The 22,345-nt window shown below is 42.6% G+C and overlaps 1 protein-coding gene across 1 annotated transcript in view; it reads right to left on the bottom strand.

Annotated features, from left to right (window-relative positions):
* LOC126199515 (furin-like protease 2) overlaps positions 1-22,345 on the bottom strand; it is a 713,209-nt gene that overhangs the window by 284,064 nt on the left and 406,800 nt on the right. The window contains exon 5 of the mRNA XM_049936438.1: positions 13,991-14,150. Within this exon, the coding sequence (XP_049792395.1) occupies positions 13,991-14,150 (160 nt within the window). The remainder of the gene's footprint in view (positions 1-13,990; positions 14,151-22,345) is intronic.

Here is a 22,345-nt window from a genome sequence, read left to right as displayed (position 1 = left end):
CTGACTGCTGAGATAATCTGAAATTTGTATCCTGTCACCCTTTCTGAGCCAGTATGTCTTCCTAGCTTTCTTAACATTTGTTGTAGGACCCGTCGTCACAGATGCTGTCACAGCCTTATAATCTCTGATACCTTCCTCTACGTTAACTGATTCGATAGTTTCAGGTCTGTTTGTTGCCAGGAGGTCAAAGACGTTACCCTCACCAGTCGGTTCTCTAACTATCTGCTCAAGGTAATTTTCGGACAAGATATCACGAACAATGCTATACGATTTCCCTTTTTCTGTAACCAGTTTTTGTGGTTTAACACTCCCAATCTATACCTGAGAAGTTGAAGTCACCCCTTATTACAACGGAATGATCAGGAAAATTACTAATGATATTCTGCAAGTTCTGTCTGAAGCGCTCCACAAATACAGATCCTGACCGAGGTGGTCTATAAAAGCATCCGATCATAATTTTTTACAGTTATTTGATACTCAATTTGATCCAGATTAATTCACATTCGGAATCCGTGATAACCTAGCTAGATTTTATCGAATTTTTTACTGCAATGAACACGCTGCTACCGTTGGCGACTAACCTATCCTTACGACAAACATTCCAATCTGAACTTGGGATTTCGTTGTCACTGACATCTGGTTTCAACCAGCATCCTGTTCCAAATACTAACTGCGCATTATAACATTCAGTAAGCAATACTAATCTGGAACTTTTCCTTGCATGCTCCTCCTGTTTACTAAAAACGTATTAATCATATTAATGTTTTCTATCTCTGATCAAGACCAAGATTCTCTGAGGTCGCTGCGGTTTATTTAACAGGCAAATCGTCTTTGCTCCCAAGGGAGAGGTTCTCTAACCAAAAAGCCCCATGTGCACGCCACACGTACTCCACTACTCTACTAGCCGCTGCCTGCGTGTAGTGCACGCCTGTCCTATTAAGGGAAAGCTTACATTTCTGAACCCGATAGTGGAGATTGAGAAATTCGCACCCGATACCGTCGCAGAGTCGTCCGAGCCTCTGGTTTAGACCTTCCACTCTGCTCGAAACCAGAAGACTGCGATCAACCCTGGGTACGATGCTACAAATAAACAGCCCAGCCTGCACCCCGCGTGCATTGCTAGTTGCCTTCACCATAACAGCCAGCCGCCGAAGGGAGACGAGGATGGCCTCAGAACCCAAGCGACAGGCGTCATTTGTGCCGACATTTGCCACTACATGCAGCCGGTTGCACCCAGTGCGCTAGATAGCCGCCGGCAGGGCCTCCTCCACATCACGGATGAGACCTCCCGGCAAACATACCGAAAGCACACTGAATTTCTGAAATTCTTTCCCGCCTTGCCTGCTATCTCCCTGAGAGGCTACATCACCCTCCCCCCCCCCCCCCCCCCCACCCTAACATCGGAGCTCCTACCATCTATACTTGTCCGGACTGGGCAGGAAAATCGACCACTTGCCCAACAGGAGAGGCATCCTCTGCTGGCTCAGAGTTATACTGGGTAGCACCTCGTACCCGTTGCTAAGACGTAGGGAGCCAGCCGCACGGCCTGCTCCCTCTTTCGCCTTCCGCCCAGTAACACGCGAACTCACCACTGTCTGCCACCCACTCTGGGGTGAGGACGGACCGGTCAGGTATTGCGGATCAGAAGCCGCAATGACGTCCGGGTCACCAGGGGATTGCAGTGGCGCCAAAAGGTGTCGCAGGTCTCGCCACTGGCGCCCCAACGTCACCACAACTTTGAAAATTAGTTAGAAGCTTGTCGACGGAAGCCAACGCAGCTTCCAGTTGTTTACGGACAGCAGCCACCTCTCCTTGTATCCGCTCACAACAAGTACAGTCCCTAGCCATATCGTACTGCGTATAAAGTAGATGAAAGGTATCAAATGGCGCTACTGAGTTTTAAAATATACCAAAGAAGAGAAAGTGACATTGAAAGTTGCTGTGCAGATTTATCACTGTATTCTGAGACCGTAAGGTATTAAACAGCAATAAATTTCTCTACTGAATTTGATGTATTTACAGATACATGTTATTAGAAAACCTGTTTACCGAACAGTTACTGCACGGGATAAATATTCAAACTAGAAGGCACTGATCTAAACTATGTGCTGTCTACTAGTAAAAAATAAAAACGCAATGGCGTGACGGATTTCCTGGCGACGGGAAAATGCAGAGTAGGAAGCCGCCCTACACGAGGATATTCACAAGACCTACGCAACAACAAAACCTACGATTAGTTTTCTAACCACTTGTTTGGGCAGTAAAATACACACGTACACTTCAATTCTTTGCAGAAGCACGTGAATCAAAAACAAAAACCAAATTAATTTACAGTTTATCAGACAAATGCTGCTGCTGCTCTGCTTCGCGTCCTCTCGGCTCGGCGGCTGCCGCTACATGTATTCCTAGCCTCGCCAATTCTACAGCGAAACTCATCACTCCTCATTATCCTTTTCAACATTATTCTCCAGCACAATATCTCAAATGCTTCAGTTCTCTTGTGTTCCGCTTTCCCCAGGGACCACGTTTCACAGCAATACGATTCTGTGCTCCAAACCCATATTGTCAGAAATTATTTCCTCAAATTACGGCCAGTCTTTGATACTACTATAGTTCCCTTGGCCAGAAATGCTCTTTTTTCCTGTGCTAGTCCGCTTTTTATGTTCGCCTTGCACAGTCCTGCTTCGGTTATTTTGCTGCCTGGAAGAAGAATTCCTTAACGTCATCTTCTTCGTGATCATCAATTCTGATGTTGAGTTTCTCGTTGTTCTTGTTTCTGGTACTTCTTATTTCTTCAGTCTTTCTTTTCCTGATACTTCTCATTTTTTTGTCTTCCTTCGATTTACTCTATATCCTTGTACTCTAATTCTTCTTCACTTTCACTGAAGATAGCTTTCACCTACTTTTCGAAGAATTTCTAACATCATGCACCATTTGACGTTGTCGAACAGTTTTTCCAGGTCGACAAATCCTATGAATGTTTCTTGATTTTTCTTCAGACTAGCTGTCATTATCATCTGCAACGTCATAACTGCCTCTCTGCGCCTTCTTCTTTCTTACAGGCAAAACGGTCTTCTTCTAATAGACCCTCATTTTCTTTTCCATTCTTGTGTATATTTTTCTTGTCAGCAACTTGGCTGCATGACCAGTTAAACTATTCTTCCCCTACACATTTTATCCTCTACAGCTTCTTCAAGTACTAACACACGCCTTATCGCCATGTCTCTTCCCCGTTTCAATGTTTTCCACACGTCCCTCTCCACGTTGATTCCGCAGAGGAGTTCCTCGTTTCTACTTATCATCACGCCTTATCAACACCCTTCTACAGCATATCTCAAACAATTTGACTTTCTTCTTTTCCATTTTTTTCCCGCAGCCCATGACTCACTTCCATTCAACGTCGTACATCAAACGTAAAAGACATCGCAACTGAAAAGTGTACGAGTACTTAGGGTACTTACAGCTGAGTTTCTCAGAAGTATTGTGTCCACTGCACATAGAAAAGAATATAAAAAATACAATAATATGCACCGTGTAGTCATATTACATCTGTTTCTGTTACGAAAAGATCGAGGAATGGTGGTAATAATATAAACATGAAGTATCTGCATAATAGGTCTGAGTTGAAATTTAAAGTACAATTATTTATGCATGTCAAAGTGATGGATCTGATATTTCGTATCTTTTTGCAACGTAGTTGTGATAAGTAAGTGAGTTCTTGTTATTTACGAAAATTTGTTGCCTAGTGTGTCGAAAGGAAATAGCGATAATTTAGAAACCCACGGTATCAAATAGTGTCTCCCGTCTCCGAAATGGTTTATTAACACGGTTGTGATAAACAATATAATGTTTCACTTGTTAACAATAAAATATTATTTCAATTTACACTATTGTGGTACAACTGGTCTAGGCATACAAAAGCGAAACACGACAGACTGTAGTTGCATTTATTTGTTATACTGGTTATACTGTAAGAAATTGATCTTAGGTAATTGCTACCCAGGTATGAAGAAACAAAAAGTGATTAATCTGTGAACAGCCCGCCCGGTTGGCCGTGCGGTCTAACGCACGGCTTTCCCGGCGGGAAGGAGCGCCTGGTCCCCGGCATAAATCCGCTCGGGGGATTTGTGTCGACGTCCGGTGAACCGGCCAGTCTGTGGATGGATTTTAGGCGGTTTTCCATCTGCCTCGGCGAATGCAAGCTGGTTCCCCTTATTCTGCCTCTGTTACACTATCTCGGATATTACTGCACAAACAAGTTCTCCACGTACGCGTACACATTACTCTACCACGCAATCATAGGGGTTACACTCGTATGGTGTGAGACGTTCCCTGGGGGTGGGGGGTGGGGGTGGTGTCCACCGGGGGCCGAACCTCACAATAACCCTGGGTTCGGTGCGGGGCGGCGGAGGGGTGAAGTGGATTGCGGTAGTCGTCGTGGGGTTGTGGACCACAGCGTCTGCGGCGGGGACGATTTCTAGGTCCCCGATTAACATACAATACAATACAATCTGTATTTGTTGGTAGTAACTAGCAATGGTTATGGTATTATAGGTTTATCGGGACAAGACAGATGGTTCAAATGGCTGTGAGCACTATGGGACTTAACATCTATGGTCATCAGTCCCCTAGAACTTAGAACTACTTAAACCTAACTAACCTAAGGACATCACACAACACCCAAGACAGATGGTTCACGGTTTTTGTTTTTAAATAAAAAACCAACTTCTGTACGAAGGTGATATAGCGATTTAGGACATTCCATTTTTTCAAGATCTTTACGCCTACAGAATCCTGTGTATGTAGTTCAGTTAAGTCTGTGGAACGTAGTCTTCAGGGCCGACCCATATCTCCATGTGTCGCAATGTTTACTTCCCATAGTGCTCGCACAATACGTGATTCCCGCACAAATTGTCTTGCCTTTGGCATTAATACGGCAGTGCAATGTACGTATCTGGAAGCGGTCTATACAGTTCGAAGCATAGGAAGTTTGTGTCGGTCGTAGAGGAGCCCTCGGATGGCTGAAGTTGTGAAGGCAACCGTTCGTCACAAGCGGGACATCCGAGTTCGAGTCCCGATCCGACAAACATTTTTCCATATTTCCGGTATACTGCATAGGTGTTCTGGTTTCATATTTGCGCTTTGCGTATACTTTTCACAATTTAATACGGCTGTGAATCGCCGGTAGTGTCTGCTCCCTCGCACATGCACACATATCCATAGGAAAACTGCATCAAACTGTATAGAAACGTTCGAATACTGACACTAAACTAAAGTACATAGTTTTCAGTTGGCGTAACTTCTTCACTTGGCTACATTTCATTAGGTGGATCCCTATTTCACCCTACGTATGCTCCAACAACTGATACTTCACATGCCACAGTTATCTCACACTCAAAGATCGTAAGTGGGCAGTTGCTGTACCTTAATGATAAACAGTTTTGCCCCATTTTGCAATACATACCTCTTCATGCTTGTACTTTACCCGGCTTGTCAGGAAGACGTGTATAGTAAGCGACACTTACTTTTTCACCCGTTTCAAGGTATGCAATACGAGAAATGCGTAATACGTTGCAGACAGAATTAATCGAAGCTAATTCTTCATGCACAATACGTTTACGTTGTGAGTTCATTAATCAACCAGTAATGACTAGACATCCCACTTAATACAGCGAGCTTGAGGTTTAATCTGTGGATGTAAGTTTTGAACGTACTTCACACTGGGGTTAAGAGCTTAATAATAACGACCCCTTTTGAAACAGCCTGTCGTTTCACAACTGTTAAATATTCGTATGCAGGACTTCTGATACGTCTTAGCTAATGTCGGGAAAACTCTTATTAGCTGAGATGTTTTACGTGAAACCTGTAACATAAGTTCTCACAGAAGACCTACAACGTTTTCTTTTTCTTCAGCTATACGTTGCAATGTTTTTATATTCTGCATCTCTCACAGGTGCTATGGAAGTTCTTTCTTGACGTCTTAACACATGTCTTATCGTCTTGTCTCGTCTTTTACACATGTTTTTGTCGTCGCCGATTCTGAGGACAACATAAATTCTTATCAGAGTACCTAATTTTTCACATACATTTTTGCACCACATCTCATAAGCTTCGATTCCCTTGTTTTCCAGTTTTCCCACAGTCCATGTTCTACTTCCATACATTGCTGTGCAGAGGAAATTTCTTCCTCAAATTAAGTCCGATGTTCGATACTGGTGGAATACTAATGCCCAGGAAAGTCCTCTTTGTGCACTGGTAAGCTTTTTCCATGCTTCTTCGTTCGACCTTCGTGTTGCGAGTTAACGAGCATTTCGCTTCCATTTAACTATATGACTGAAAGAGTCAGCCTACAGGAATTGTCAGCCTCCTGTCATCCAGGACCGTTCGCTACAAAGAGCGCAGATTCACCACGAGATGCTGTAGTGTGCGAGGGAGACAGACGAGAACCTACGTCATATGGAAAACCTGTAGAAGCTGTTTGTGACCAAGGAGATGTAGTGGTGTTAAATATGGTGGACCTGAGATCGGCCATAAAAGGAAACATTTATGAAAACTTTTTAATTCGGTAGTAATGCTGGGAACCAAGCCACAGTAATTTTACTCTACCATCCTTCATAAATTTTCATGGTGATCTCAATAAAACATGAATACTGATCATATCTATAATAGTTTAGGATTTACTATGAAAGTGAAATTAACAAGTTTCGTAACAAAGACCTGAATGCTAAAATCTGAACGCTTTGGTCGATCTTAACAATCGACATTTCATACAGAATCGTCACATTAAAATAACAAATGTTGTATATATCAACTCTGTAACTTTATTTCTTTAAACGATATAGTAAATTAAAACTACCAGTATTTTCAGTTAAGCATCTGATCATCATTTCCTCTACACAAAACACATTGAACGATGACAGCATATACCTTATTGAATCATTAGGTAATAGAATATTTGTTGTAAATTTTAGTGCATAATAGTTACTTTTGCTCTGTATTTATATATTTATCAGAAAGCACATTAGTGCAAGGCTGCTGGCGTGGCATTCATAGCTAAGAAAGAATTTAATGTTTATTATGTAATGGATATTATTGTTACTTTATTTAGAACGTGTCAGTTGTCAAGCTTTGCTTATTTAAATATGATAAAATGTAAAATATTGTAGATTAAGCTGTAGGCAAACAGATGGATGCTTCAGGAAAGGGAACTGCACTAATTACTTGAGGAACTATGTTCGGCGCGCGGGAAATGCGTCCGGGGACTGGCAGAGGGATAGTACTGGTGCAGACGCGAAAGGGACGGTTCGGCTGGAGACATCAAACTGAACAGTTAAGATTGAGACGCGGAAACGGACGGTCGGTCTTTAGCTAGCTAAGTAGTGAAACGACTGAGAAAATTTCGCATTTTGTGGTATCGCGGGACTTGTCTCTGAGCGTTGAGTAGCCGCGCGCCTGATGTGAACTCAAAATTTTCGTATAAAAAACGAGGTGGCTTATTGGACTTGTGTTTCGCTATGAGGTTGTGAATGATCTAACTCTGTCAAATGGATATGCGCTCGACTGTGACAGTAATTCTAAGTGCGATCACTTTCGCTATTAGTTTTCTTTCCGAATAAACATTATTCTAACCAAATCTCAACTGTGTGGCCTACATCATTTATGGGTCGTTAGTTTAGTTCCCGATATTATTATTACTGTTATTTTATGGTTCATTAACTTTGTTTCATACAATTTCACAAACTTGCCATCAACCAGACAATTTAACCAAAGGGTCACAAGTGTCTAACTTAGGGCGTCTAATGCGACACGTGCGGTCCAACCCCTAGGCGATTTTGGGCCCAGACGTTACGACGAAGAGGAACCGCAGCGAGCCCATACATCTTTGGGATGTTAGCTTGCTGTGTGTTGTTGATCTTCCAAGGTAGCAGATTTACTTCGCTTCGTCTACATGTACCTCAGGTTTCTTCCTTCTCAATTTTCTTTTTCATTCCTCTGTATATTATCTTTCTTTCTTGTGCTAGTACCTTGTTCCTCGGTTTCGCGGGGTCGGCATGGTTAGGATCGGATTTGGCGAGGTTAGCGTTAAGGGGCGGCTGGATGCCCTTCCTGCCACCACCCTGTATCCCCCGGGATGGAAATCGTGTACCCCAGATGTCTGCATCCAGTGTAATCCATATAATAGTGCGAAAGTGTTCAGATGTCTGCGAGTCGTGTAACTGAGGCGGAACGTGGGGACCAGCCCGGTACTCACCCAGCGGGATGTAGAATACCACCTAAACACGACATCCAGACTGGACAGCACACCGGGCGAGCTCGGTAATCCGCCAGCAGGATTCGAACTGGGGCTGGCGTGCCTACCCGAGTCCAGGAAGCAGCGCATTAGCGCTCTCGGCTAACCCAGCGGGTTTTCTTCTGTACGTTATACTGGTTAGCAACTTGGATGGATGAGTGTCAAGTTCACTGTGCGGTATATCTCGCACTTACCTGCCCCTGCCACCTTTTGTAACTTTGTGGATGATAATTTTATGTAAGTCTGATGGTATGTCTGCGGAATAACAGGTTTTCTAAAACAGCGTGAATAGTCATCTGCTTGGTACTTTCAGCAATGATTTAGATATTCCGAAGGAATGCTGTATGGGCCAGCCACCTTATTTCACTGCAAATCTTAAAACCTCAGTTAATTTCTACTGCTGGATTCCCTATGTCTTTGACACTGACTGCCATTCCGTCTTCTGTCACATCATCAGAGTCTTCCTCGCGTAAATGCTTCCACTTCCTTCACCTATGCTCTGTCTGCCTCTCTTCTTTTCGCCTGCAGTCTTAATGTAGACATTTTTGGTTTTAACATAACTCTTGGGTTTTTTCGATTTTCCTGCATGCTGAATCAACTCTTCATACGACCATTTCGTTTTATGTTTCACCTAATTTTCCAGCAGCCTTACCGCCTTAGTGTCCTTTCGTTTTTAAAATTTATATTAATGCGTTTCGGAGTGTTGAATAAAAATTTAATTCTGAGTACAGTGTCAAGTGGTAATGACCTGCAGTGTTTCATGAGAGGGGCTTGAGATAGGAAAGCAAGCTTCTCGCAACGCATAAACTCTTGCTCAAATCATCCAAACGCTTCACTAGCTGTGACAGTAACCTCTATTCTTCTGCGCCTAGTGTTCGATGACAGTACACAATGGACAAGAGTAAACACAAGTGTTTGTATGTTCTGGGGAACTTTCGCCAGCTAAACATTATTCTAGTATGCTTTCCTGTGTTTAAAACGATTTTTAGTATGAGGACAAATTGGACGCTGCTTGAAATTAAAGAAATTTGCTAACAATGTGGTGACAAGAGGTGGGAGGGCATGTACATGTATCCTACCGTGAGATGCTTTCCCTAATGTGAGACAGTAGGCCTAAAATTATTTGGTGAATGTGAGTGGTGATGATCAAATAAACGTACTGCTTAAAAATATCTGCAGGTCAGTTTTCATGCAAGGAACGTTCGCTACTAAGGTTCATGCGGCTTTTAACACATTGAACATGAGACGGCTGTTAAGAAATCAGTCCAGTCATTACTCTTTGAAATGTTTCTTTTGACGCAAAGTTATGAGATCCTCGAGGAATGCAATCTTGAGATAATTAATAATAGAATGGGTTAATTATTGTTCTTCTTTTTAAATTTTAATGTTTGGTGGAAAGTTATATTCACCTGAGAGATACTAGATGTAAATACGAACAATCGTTAACTGGACAAGCAGTTCTTCAAAATATTTTATATTTTCTTTGCTTTAATGCCTAGTGATTATGTTGGTGGACCTGTAATGATACAATTTGAGTGAGAATTTGGACGTTAACTTCGTGATCGAAGCAAGGCTTCAGAAACATAAAGACAGCTTCTTTTTATTTGATGCCCTACAAAGTGCATTCGACACTAAAATGTTCCGAAAACTCACGAAACTAAAATACAATGCTACTGTGTCCACCATGGAGTCCCTTGAAAGTACACACCATGACTGGTGGCTTGGTGTGGAAGACTGGTGCGAATTTAAGGCCGGCTCGGTGACGAAGTGCTTGAATAAGATGCCTCAGATCACTCTCAGATGGCTGAAGACATACTGAACACCATTTTGAAAGAAATAGACGCCGCTGTAAGTTCAAGACTCATCGTTTATGGAGGTTTTGACTCCAAAAATGATTATCTTTTTCTGCCAAGACACTATCATCATGTGAAAGACCATCCATGAAGTCTTAGTATTAGAGAAGTTCAGTAATATCAGAAGTTGAGTCCGCCTTGACGCAAAACACCTTGTTATTCGTTTATTTCTTTATTATCCCAAACTAGTTTCGGCGACAAAGGTCACCATCATCAGTGGGGTTTATTAAAGTAAAACAGGCAGAAAATGGCATAGTTGTACAAACACAGTAAAACATTGTTACGTTTTTACAATTCGTCTTTTGAAATATAGTTTTCTCTTGATACATTCATACTACCTTATTTGTGGTATGTTACAGCATGTTTTAAGCAATTATTGGCGCTGTTTGCGACATTTTTTTCTGTTGCTGTCTTTTTACTAAGCGAACATCATGTCATCTGAAACGATGTGAGCGGCTGTTAGTAAACAGATACTAAAAGGTGAACTTCATACGTCAGCAGTATATACTTGGGGTTGTGGTAGTGTTGTGGAAACCAGTTATTTGGTGTTTACTGAGCTGTTGCTTAGCTATTCGTGTACTCACGTTCGTTGGATGGTATGTGGCTGCTTTTATACACACAAAAACAAAAATTTTGCACTTTGTTTCTGATCCAGAATATTACGCCATCTTGCTGTTCGCGTGTGTAGCGAGAGGCGTATCGCATGTGGCGAGAAAGGCTATGAAAAACTTTAGCACGAATTACGACTTCTGTTCATTATTTATGTCTCTGTGTGTATTGGGGAAGTGGTTATTTTGCGTGTTTGTGCTTTCTGTTCTGTGTCCTTGGCCAGTTCTCTCCGAGCGGTAAAGCGTGTGTTGTGTTATCATTTATTACATTTTTCCCTTCGACTATAGCCTTTTGTGTGTAGTACTTTTCTTCTATTGTTAGTTGTCGGTATAAATTGTTGCTGTTTCTCAGAATGCGTAGATCGTTTTCGATATTAGTGGGGATATGGTTTTTGTTCACTAGATGTTCTGCAAAAGTTGAGTGTGTGGTGTTAATTTTTAGAGCTCTCATGTGCTCTGTGTACCTCGTTCGGATATTTCTGCTTGTTTTTCCTTTGTAGTGGGCCTGACAGGAGTTGCAAGTGAGTTGATATATTCCTGCATTGCTGAATTTGTCTGTTTTTCTGACTGGTCTTAGTCTTTTCTGTATTGTTTGTTCTGAATGTTATTGGGATCCCTTGCTTTTTCAAGATGTTTCCTATTGTATGTGATATTTAGTTATTGTATTTTAGTGTGTACCATCTTTCTCTTTTTTCTGAAGTGGTGTGGCGTGCTACGTTGTCTGTGTGTACTGCAAGTATCCGTTTTACCTTGTTGTTGAGTTTATTTATGATGTCTGCTGTGTAGTCGTTTTCGACAGCAATTTGTTTGATTATATGTAGTGCCTGTGCGTAGTTTTCTGGTTTAAGAGGTGTTCTGTTTATACTGTGGAGCATTTGTGTGAAGATGGCATATTTATGCACTGTCGGGTGGTTGGATGAGCTGTGGATAACAGTGCTTGAAGATGTGGTTATTCTGTAGATGGAGAATTCATGTTGGTGGTTGTTTCCTGTGATTGTAAGATCCAAGTAATTTAGTTTCTTTTTGTTTTCTATTTCCACTGTGAAGTGTATCTCTGGGTGTACTGTGTTGATGTTACCGTGTAGCTCTTCTATCCTGTTATGTGTTTGATCTACGAGACAGATTATGTCATCCACACGTCGGTACCAGCAGATTATTTTGTACCTCCTTGTTTTACAATGCGATGAATATTGTGTTCTCTATATGGTCCAACAAAATGTTGCCTAAGATTCCACTGATGGGGGACCTCATGGGAAGCCCCACTTGTTGCAAGTAGAAGTTGTTGTTGAAAGTGAAGTAGATTTGTTCTGTGATTAGCTGAAGGATGCATAAGATTTCATTTACATGTACATCTTGGAAATTTTTTGCATTTTAGCTGTTGTTCTATAATGTTTATAGTTTCTTCTGTGGGCATGTTTGTGTACATGGATGTTATGTCATAAGATACTAGTTTTGCTGTTGGGGGGATGTTGACATTCCTAATTTTCTCTATTACGTCTCCTGTGTTTTGAGGCTTCTGTTGTTAGTGTATGTGTATGTCTTCAGTAGGAATGTGTGCATCTGTCTCCCTAGTAAGTAAATGGGGCTTTTCTGAAGTCAACCACTGGTCTGACGGAGATGAGGGGTTTGTCGACCTTAGGCAGGCTTATTAAGAGTGGAGCTTAGGGTTCTTTTGTGTCATTCTGTTGTCTGGTTCTGTGTCAAGGTGTGTGTGATGTTTTTTAAGAGAGTCTTTACATTTCTTTGGTATCTTTGTGTTGGGTGGATGATTTGCTTCATTTCCTCTGTCACTAGTTCTCTTGTTAGGCCTGGGTTGAAGTCTTGAGTGTTAGTTTTTTCATGTTGTCCTACGATGTACGTGCGGTAGCGTTCTCGCTTCCCACGCCCGGGTTCCCGGGTTCGATTCCCGGCGGGGTCAGGGATTTTCTCTGCCTCGTGATGGCTGAGTGTTGTGTGCTGTCCTTAGGTTAGTTAGGTTTAAGTAGTAGGGGACTTATGACCACAGCAGTTGAGTCCCATAGTGCTCAGAGCCATTTTGAACCTACGATGTATTCAGTCTCAGTAATAAGATTTTCTATGGTCGTATGTGTTATGTGGGTGTTCAAATTGTATTGTTGGCCTTTCTCAAGTAGCTGTTCTTCTTCTTTTGTGAGTGTTATGTCAGTAAAATTAATCAAGCGTTCGTGGAATATGTGTTGTGTGTGTTTGCCTCAGTTTTAGAGCAGTTTTTGTTTTGTTCAAGAGTTTATTTAATTTCTGTTCTTGTTTCTGCCATTTCTTTTGCATTATTGAGTGTGAGTGGTAATTTATTCTTTCTATTGTGTCATACAGCACTGAGGAGCTGGAGATTTGGTTCCCTAACTGTAGGTGTAATTTTTATAAGCTGACATTCAGTTCGCTGTCAACAAAAGCACGATGATTCGTTGAGCGAGGCGTTTGTCATCATTGCAACAAGGCCGTGCAGACCTGTCCGATATCCCGCGTGGTGACTGGACACACACTGCTGTGACTCCTGCAATTTTGGAACGTGCGGACCGTGTCATTCGAGCTGATAGACGGATCACAATGGAACACCTCGCCTCACTACTATTGTTTCTGTTGGTAGTGCTGACAGACTGGTCCACCAGTTGGGGTGTCAGAAGTGTATTGTACTAGTACTGTACTACCCTGTAGAGTAGAATTCAGCCTGTTCGTCGCCACAAAAATCCAAAAAGTCAAGATCTCACAGAAGTCTGTGCACCCGAGAAGATCTCACCAAACTTCTTTTCTTCGTCGCCCACCTTACAGTCCGGATCCAGTTACTTCCGCAGGAAGCAGCAGGTAGAAGATAGAGAGGTTACTGATGCAGTAAGAGGTTGGCTCCGAAGTCGATGTGGGCATACAGGCCCTATCAGGAAGTGGCATACGGCCGTCGCATTGTACGGAGATTATGTTGAAAAATAAGGTTTTGTAGCCTTTTGGCGGGGTATAATAAGGTGTATCGGAATGCTGAATAAAACCAACGTGCTTTCAGAAGAAAAAATGCATGGCAATAATTATTGAAGACGTTCACATATGGCAAACTGTCAAATTTAATCTGTGCATGTAGGTATTTTAACAACGTTGGTTCAACTTAGAGTCACGTATTAAATGGTAGTGTACTGTGCTTGCTGTAACTGTAAATGGTTGAGGTACAGTTTCTTTTAATTGAAACTGCTGTCAATTGCGTGTAGCTGGACAGATGCAGCGCAGCCACTCACCGCCGATGCTGGCGTTGTAGGCGACGCCGACGCCGCAGTAGCTGTTGAAGGCGACGGCCGCCACCTCGCCCGCGCACCGCGTGCCGTGCTTGTTGTCGCCGTTGTCGCGCGGCGTCGGGTCGCTGTCATTGTCGTTGATATCGGTGCTAGCGAGCGGGTCCTGCGGGCACACAGAGGGGTGGGTGGCGGTCGGTCAGCCATCGATCCGCCGCAGAATGCGCGGAGCGCGCTCGCACTGCGATTAAGCTACGTCTCCAGGCGAAGAGCATACGTGGCCGCCGAGCGCATAGCAAGGCTAATTATTCATTTACCTGCTGCGCGCATGTAAACTGAATTTGTCTCCAAATATCTAAGGGTTAAATTTTATGAATTCCGCAAAAATGTACAACTCTGTAACAAGAAGGCGCTTAAGTATTTTATTCTGTACTAGCTGAGAATCCGACATTGTCCTGTATGTATTCAGTTCTAGTAGTCCATCACCTCCTTTCCCCTCTCTCCAACTCCTCTGGCCCCTTTCCATCCACCTCATTCTTTGCATTCTCTCTGTCCACTACTTCCACCCCAAGCTCTCCGTCCTACTTCCTCCCCTCTCAGTCCGCATCCTCTGCCCCTCTCTGTCTTCGTCCTTCTCCCCAATTCTCTTTGTCCACTGCCTCCACCCCATTGCTGTCTCTGGCCATCTGCTGCTACCTCCTCACTTTGCTCGTCTCCTCGTCACCCTACCATGTCTCTCTCCGGTTTCCTGTTTATGTCCTTCACGTTTTACCCCTCGTCCAGTCCATTTCCAATTTCCTTCCTCTGGCCGTCCCCCCCCCCCCTCCCCTCCCTTTGTGTCGTACAACGTCTAATTTTGTAGGTACTATCTGCTATTTGTGAAGACGTGAAAAATGTCGTCCCTGATGAGAAAATGAACAGCCCAAAATGTAGTAAGCGATAAACTTTTTCCCTTTCGTCACTTTGTGGATCGTTTAAGCGAGAAATACGTTAACAAAGGTTTGAAATTATGTGTGTTTGTTTCAAATCACTAAGCGCTCTCGTCCTCAGGTACGGTATGAATAAAATTTGAATATTCGCGGGTCGTGGCCTACGCTTTTTATTCACTCCATTCTTAACCCATTTGATAGGTAGGTGATTCTTACCCCCACAGTGATTCTTTCCAGACAGTAAGTGATATGGGTGCCGAGTTTGGCTGAAATCCGTCCGGTACCACATACATTTTTTCTTCGTAATCCGATTTTGATGAAGTACATTGTACATGTTACTAACGGAAATCCCATGAAAATTCTTTTAGTCGTGCAGGAGATTTGCGTGTTGAAACAGACAGACAAAGAGAGACATGATTTTTTAGTAAAACTTTACGTTACGATATCTTTTTTCCGTTGACCAATTCTAATGAAGTAAAGCTTACACGTTGCCCCAAGCTACGTTGAAGGCACGCGTCAAACAAGAATGGCCCTTGATGAGTGGATACAATTGACCGTGAATTTGTACCGGTGCTGACGGAGGAGGAAAAGACTTACAGCTATTTTCAACCTGACGAAGCAACTGCCAATACAGCTAGCCGAACCTTGCAGCTCATTTACACAACCCTCGCGCGTGAGAGAGTTGTTACAGGTGGTCTGCGTGGTAGTGGTCCTAGCTGGCCACCCACGTTTCCTGACTTGCCAGTGTGCGATTACTTCGTCTTGGGAGCCCTCAAATGTATGATGTGTCGCTACAGCCCTCACAGTCTTCAAGAACTGCAGCAGAACATTTCGGACGAGACTGCAGCAATTCCAGCAGTCCAGCTTCCATCAACCTTCAGCAACTTGCTTACCAAGGACTCATCAATAGATTAATCGTGGTCATTTACAGTGTCTGCTTTATTCTGGTTACTGCTGTATTTCTTTCCCTTGTCGTGATACCTCGTCCCTGGAACTCTGTTCTTCTTGCTGCTTTGATTTTCCCCAGGTTGTCGTTTTGGAGATTAATGTCTCAAAAGACGAATAGACAGACATGACAGTTTTACAATTTTTTCGTTAGTACAAATACAGAAGGTGAACAGCTATATGGGAACGCGAAAAACGCAACACATTACCATGCTTAATAAGGTGTTGGGAAACATATTTAATTCAAATCATCATCCAACTGTCTTGGAATGGGCCAGCAGGCCCTATATGGTTTTCGAGAGGAGCTTATACCATTCATCTTGCAAAATAGGTGCAGGTGGATAGCGATCTCGCACCCCTTCGTCAAAAGTACACCACCAAGGCTCAATAAATTGAGATCTGATCACTGTAGAGGGCAGCGAAGACGTGAAAGTTTATTTTCGTACTTACAAAAGCAAATCTGGACGTTGTGAGCTGTGTGAACAGGAATGCTATTGTCTTGGAATACAGCATCGCCACTGGGAAACAAATTATGAATAATTGTACCATGGGATGGGCGTTATCAGCCGAAATGGTCACATAATCCCAAATCATCACTGAACCCATGCCATGTTTCAGCCCTTTGACGAAAAATCGGCCAGGAGTTGGAACCAGTGTGAAACAAGGCTCACCTGACCAAATGACGTTCCTCCACTGCTCCATAGCAGACCATTTATGGTTTCAACACCCAATTTTCCTGTTATAGGGATTTGCATCACTGAGAAGTGGTTTCGAAATTACAGATCGCCCTTTAGTTCCCGCACTAATGGAGCTCCCATATTGCCGTTTTCGTGCTGACAGGGTTCGCGAATGCGAATTGAGCTATGCAGTGATATTAGCAGCTGCCGTACTTATATTTTTCGTGACAATACTCTTCAGTGACTGGAAATGCCGATCACAACACAATACTGCATGATATATTTCCGTTTTCTCTCTATGCGATGTAAATATTTGATACAGTACCTCTTTAAATACCATACGCTTCGTCTCCCTTGGTTACGGAGGCAGGCCCCATACCAACAAATCGCCCCCGTTCCAATTCACTTAGCTCCGACATAACGCACACACTTCTACACAGAACGATATCCTGACCACGACTGACACATGCAAAGTAGTGAGGACATTGCTTAGTGGCCGTTTGTGGTCAAATACAACAAAGCAGCCTACAGGCTTAGCTACCCCCTGCGTGTGCCGCGGTGTTTCCATATTTTTGTTTAATTCCTGTAAGGCTAACTGCTGAGCACATTCACCGTGTCCCAGGAGGAATGGTCCGTATAAGGAATAGTCAGTATTCAAGGATATGGCAGGAACGAACATCTGAAGCAACATGGGCTCTAAAAATGTGTACCTTAAGAGCGACAATCGCTTGTTCATTTTCCCTACTCTGAAACATGACTCTTCTACTGAACTGATTTTCGTATCTCGTAGACTACGCATTCTAGAGCCTATATTGAGTAGACAATATTTTATTATTTTGGTCCATGCAGCCTCCTACCGAAATGTGCAGGGAGGAGATCCCCCAAGAGGGATCATTGCCGACAAAATTTTATTAAATAAATTTTTTATGCATAATGTTCGGCCGTAGCCGGCTTGGGCTGGCCTGAGGGTGCTGCCCGGAAGACCATGGTCGGCACATTCCTGCCACGTGCTCCTCGGTCAGACTCAAGTCCCACGGGTTGGTTGCGCTGACGGGGGTACGCTACTAGCAAGGCGCGTTTGCGGAATCAATCCTCCAATCAGAGACTAATCGTGTGATCACGTGGGGACGCGGCCGGGAGCGGCGAGGGCGGCTTGGAAACAGCTCCGCGCTCTCTTAGCTTCTGACCTCGGCCCCGAGTAGTCGCTCCTCTAGCCTCTGCCTCTCTGATGAGCAGACGGCAACCCCTCTTGGGGCTGCTCGGCCCTATGTAGGCACCACTGTACCATCATTACAAGAATAAACTGGGTCCATTCCACTTCAATTAATTTTCATTTTATAACGCCCTCCGCTCCTGACCTCTATCCTGACGAACAGAAATATGGAAGGAAAGAGTGTGCACTAAAAGTGATTCGATTCACAGTATCTAAGATGAAGAAGTGCTTGCAGCTCATAGGGTATCCGCTTTAGAGCCCTTGGTTAATGAACTTTTTACTTCGAATGGTTGTTCCTGTCATATTCCTACTTGCCATCCCACCTGGAACAACTTTTATTACGTACATTGGCCTCCTAACCTCTAACGGATAAAGTTTACGTGTACATGAAAGAGGGGAACCTTGTGTCTGAGGCACTACTTTGTGACAATAGCGTGATCTAGCATTTTATTCTTCAGTATTGACATTAGCGTCAATATACAACGCACAAACTCTTCTGAAGTGCGTTCTTGCATACTGCTGCCATTATTGATGGACGTTACAGGCACTCGCATTACTTTTCAGCTGTCACAATGCCGTTTTGCTGCAAAATGGAAAAATGTTTTTGCAGATATTTCTCTGCTACTGCCAATAACTCTGATGGTAGAATAATATAAGTGAGTTATATATGATGATCATTGTTCAGCCATTTGAAATGGAAAAAAAATTTATTTTCTTATATTATAGCAGTAAAATTAATCACATATTATGTACCTGGAGAAACAAGTGTCATAATTTAAATGGTAGAAATAATGTGTCATTAATAAAATTTGGGACATTACGAATGTTTCAATAGAAATAAAAGACTTTTCTACGTATGATAACCTACTTTCCGAATACTGCACACAGTTTCTAGAATATTCGGAATATTATACTGAATGTGACATGACTTTGCTTTTTATCATACCACTGGACATATATTGGAACGCTTTGAACCAATTACTTTGCTTAGAGGGTATTGTGTTAAGTGTAGGTGCTGTGTCCTGTTGCTTTCTGTACTGTTCTATTGAAGAGATGCGTAAATAAGGGTCTAAAAGTTTTGTTTTATTACCTTTTTAAGTGGAGTTTACTTTCCTCCACTATTTCTTTATTTTATTGAGGATGGGCCCAAAATTAATTAGAATTTAAGAAAATTAAAAGAAAATCTCATTAAATTGGTAAACTTTATGTCAAATATTTTTCTTTAAGTTGGTAATACAAATGTCATAAAACATGAAAAATCTATAACAAATTTATATCCGTGTGTCATAAACAAACACAAGGGCAGCCCATCGTTGTGACAGATGAACTGAACTTTGCTTTCCCTGTCTTACATGTCAGATCACGATGTTCTCCTGAGCTAAAGGTTACTTTTGACAATTAACATACGGTATTCCTGTCAAATTTTAAGGATAACGGTTACAAAATTCTACAAATGTGAGAATTAAATGTCTCAGTGCATATTTTCATGATTTACATTTCAAAAAGTTCTAAATTGGTTACAAAGATGCCCACTTTTCCTGCTTGAAATTGATCTCTGCCTTGTTGATTTTACACAAGGTTTTTGACAGCTGTAGCCTTGAAAAAAGCACTGAAAGAATTTAGGGTGGTAAGATGATTAGAAACGTTAACAATCAAAGGGAGAAACCAAAAAGGGAAAAAATTACAACAAAACGAAGAAGAGCTTTGACTTCGCATGAGGAGTGCAACAGGGTGACAGGCTCGCTACGCTCCTGTTCAATTTTCTGGCACAAAAATTTGTGTGCCGGACCGCCGCTCGAACTTGGGATCTTTGAAAGGTAGATCAGGTATTGGTGGATGTGAAGCTTTGAGGACGGACCACGAGTCGTGCTTCAGTAGATCAGTCGATGAAGCACTTTCCCGCGATATGGTAAAGGTCCCACGTTCGATTTTGGTCTGGCGGAGAGCTTTAAGCTGCCAGGTTATTTCTTATCAGTACACACGCTGCTGCGGAAAGAAAACTCATTCTCCGTCCCTGCTGAACGCAGCGCTGCACAGTCAGCAGCAGAAAATAAAAGAAAGATGGAATAATGACGAAATTACGTTTAAATTTATGACATCATAAAGGTACAAAAGCTATCGTACTTAATATTTTAATTAACAGCTGTCTTCATCGCCTATATTCGATTTATTTTATAGTTTTCTGGTTTAACCCTACCGATTTGGGCTTATAAAACTATCCTCTGATCAGGATTCCGGAATACCTGAGGAGCCGGTGACGGGAGCTGCTGCATGGTGCTGGGTGGAACCTCTGACGAACTGCTCTGTTTGTGACAAGTACGTTGGTACTACACACTGTTTCCGTGGCCCGGCTCCTCGCGTTATCTGTAGCCTTGGTCTGGGGATGGAAGCCTCCCATGGAAGCTCAGGAGAATACTCTGCATCCGTGACGCTTTGAATTTTTAGGGCAACATTTCAGTAGGAAATATCGTTCCCGTTAGCTCTGTAGAGCAGAGCTAGTAAAGATTGCACTCCGTATTTTTATATTTGCAGAAGGCTTTTGACGCCGTTCCCCACAAACGATTACCAATCAAATTGCGTACATAAAGAGTATCGCTCAGTTGCGTGACGCAGTTCATGGTTTTCTGTCACAAAGATCACAGTTCGTAGTAACAGACGAAAAATCACCGAGCAAAGCAAAAGTGATAATTAGTGTTCTGCAGGGAAATTTTATAGGTCCTCTACTGTACCTGATCTGTATAAACGATCTAGGAGATCATGTGTGCAGTCTTCATGGATTTTTTGCAATGATGCAGTAATTTTCCATCTCGTACAGTCATCAGATGATTAAAATTAGTTTAAAAACGATTCAGACAAGACATCTGTATTCTGCGAAGGGTGAAAATTCACTCTAAATAATGTGAAGTTACCTGCATGAGTACTAAAAGGAATCCACAAAAGGCTGTGAATCCTACTAAATACTTGGGGATTACGATTAAGAATAATTAAATTTTAACTGTCACAGAGAAAATGTTGTGCGGAAGCTAAAGACAAAGAGTTTGTTTCATTGACAGAACTCTTAGAAGATGCAACAGGTCTGCTAAAGAGGCAGCCTACACTAAGATTATCCATCCTCCTCTGGAGTATTACTGCATGGTGTCGGATCCGCATCAGATAAGATTCACGGAAGATATCGAAAAGTTTCAATGACGACATCTCTTTGTGTGCTATAGAGAAACAGAGCAGAGAGTGGGAATTTGGACGGCAATCATTCAAATTAAGGCATTTTTCGTTGCGACAGGATTTCTCATGAAGACTAAATCACCAACTTTCTCCTCTGAATGGGAAAATATTTTGTTGGCGCCCACCTACAATCGAAGAAATAATCATTGTAGCGAAACAAGAGATATAGAAGCTCACATGGTAAGATTTAACTGACAGTTATTCCCATGTGCTGTTAGAGAGTGGAACGGTAGAGAAATAGCTTGAAGCTTGTTCGATGAACCCTGTGCCTGGCACTTCATTTTGAACTACAAAGTACTCATGCAGATGAAGATGTACATATAAATGCATAGAATAGAGTATCCTGACATGAACATCGACCTAATGGACCTCCGACTAGGTGACAAGTTTATATTCATGCACGTTCCAATTTCGATGGTCATGTGCCTCGTATGTGATGACGTCACTGGATCGACGTGGTAACAAGGGCGCAGGGAACGTGCCCTGTTAGGTGTGTACCCAAAGCTTGTGCCTTCACCGGCATAGTACAGTGTTGCCCAGTGTATTATCGACCACCATCTTTTGTGCTTTACAGACCGAGCAGGCCCTGACCACGTTCTGTGATGCGTGGAGGTCGAGCAGTTTGTCACGTACTTTTCAGAGATGGTCGCAATAGTAGCACACGAACAGCCAACAACTTATCATTTGCGAGATGCTTGTGTCAGGCCACAACATTCTGCCCTTTGGCAGCCTACGTTAGTGTCCTTGCTCTTTTGGAATCAGTATCGTGGCTAGAATGGTCCTCCATTGGCCTGCATACCATTCACACACTTTTCTTGCCGCGTCACTTCCCCGTAACGTAACCAGGCGGTGGTCATACTGTTACGCCTCAGCAGTATGCAATATATTACAGTTAGGGCATAAGTTGTGACTTACATTTCATTCATATATTTTTACCCTTAGCTTCAAATTACTTTCAAACATGTTATTGAGTGTGCTGTGTACACTGTTAAGTAGGATCTGGACGGGTCACGAAATCATACTTTACAATCTTTGTAAAATAGATGTCTAGTACATTTTTCGGCTCTGTTCAATGATGGTAGTTACATTACAGGTCATGTTACTGCTGAGGGGAAGGCGTTAAACTCGCTCTTGGGAAGAAAGAATACCAGTCACAACTACCTGAAGTAAGGGTTTCTTAGTTTCTATGATTTACATAGGATAAAAGACCTTGAAGGCAACTCTAACGGTGTCCACCGTCATAAGATCGACGGTTACGCTCTCTGTCGTTGTCCATAGTACAATAAGGCCAAGACATTTGTTTTCCCATAACAGTAAACTTTCATTACTTGCATTATATCGCACTTTTGCATCATGATGTAAGATGTTCCGTTTG

This window comes from Schistocerca nitens, chromosome 8, assembly GCF_023898315.1.
Source record: "Schistocerca nitens isolate TAMUIC-IGC-003100 chromosome 8, iqSchNite1.1, whole genome shotgun sequence".
Taxonomy (NCBI): domain Eukaryota; kingdom Metazoa; phylum Arthropoda; class Insecta; order Orthoptera; family Acrididae; genus Schistocerca; species Schistocerca nitens.
The sequence above is the reverse complement of the archived record's forward strand: the minus strand, read 5'-3'. Positions and strand labels throughout refer to the sequence as shown.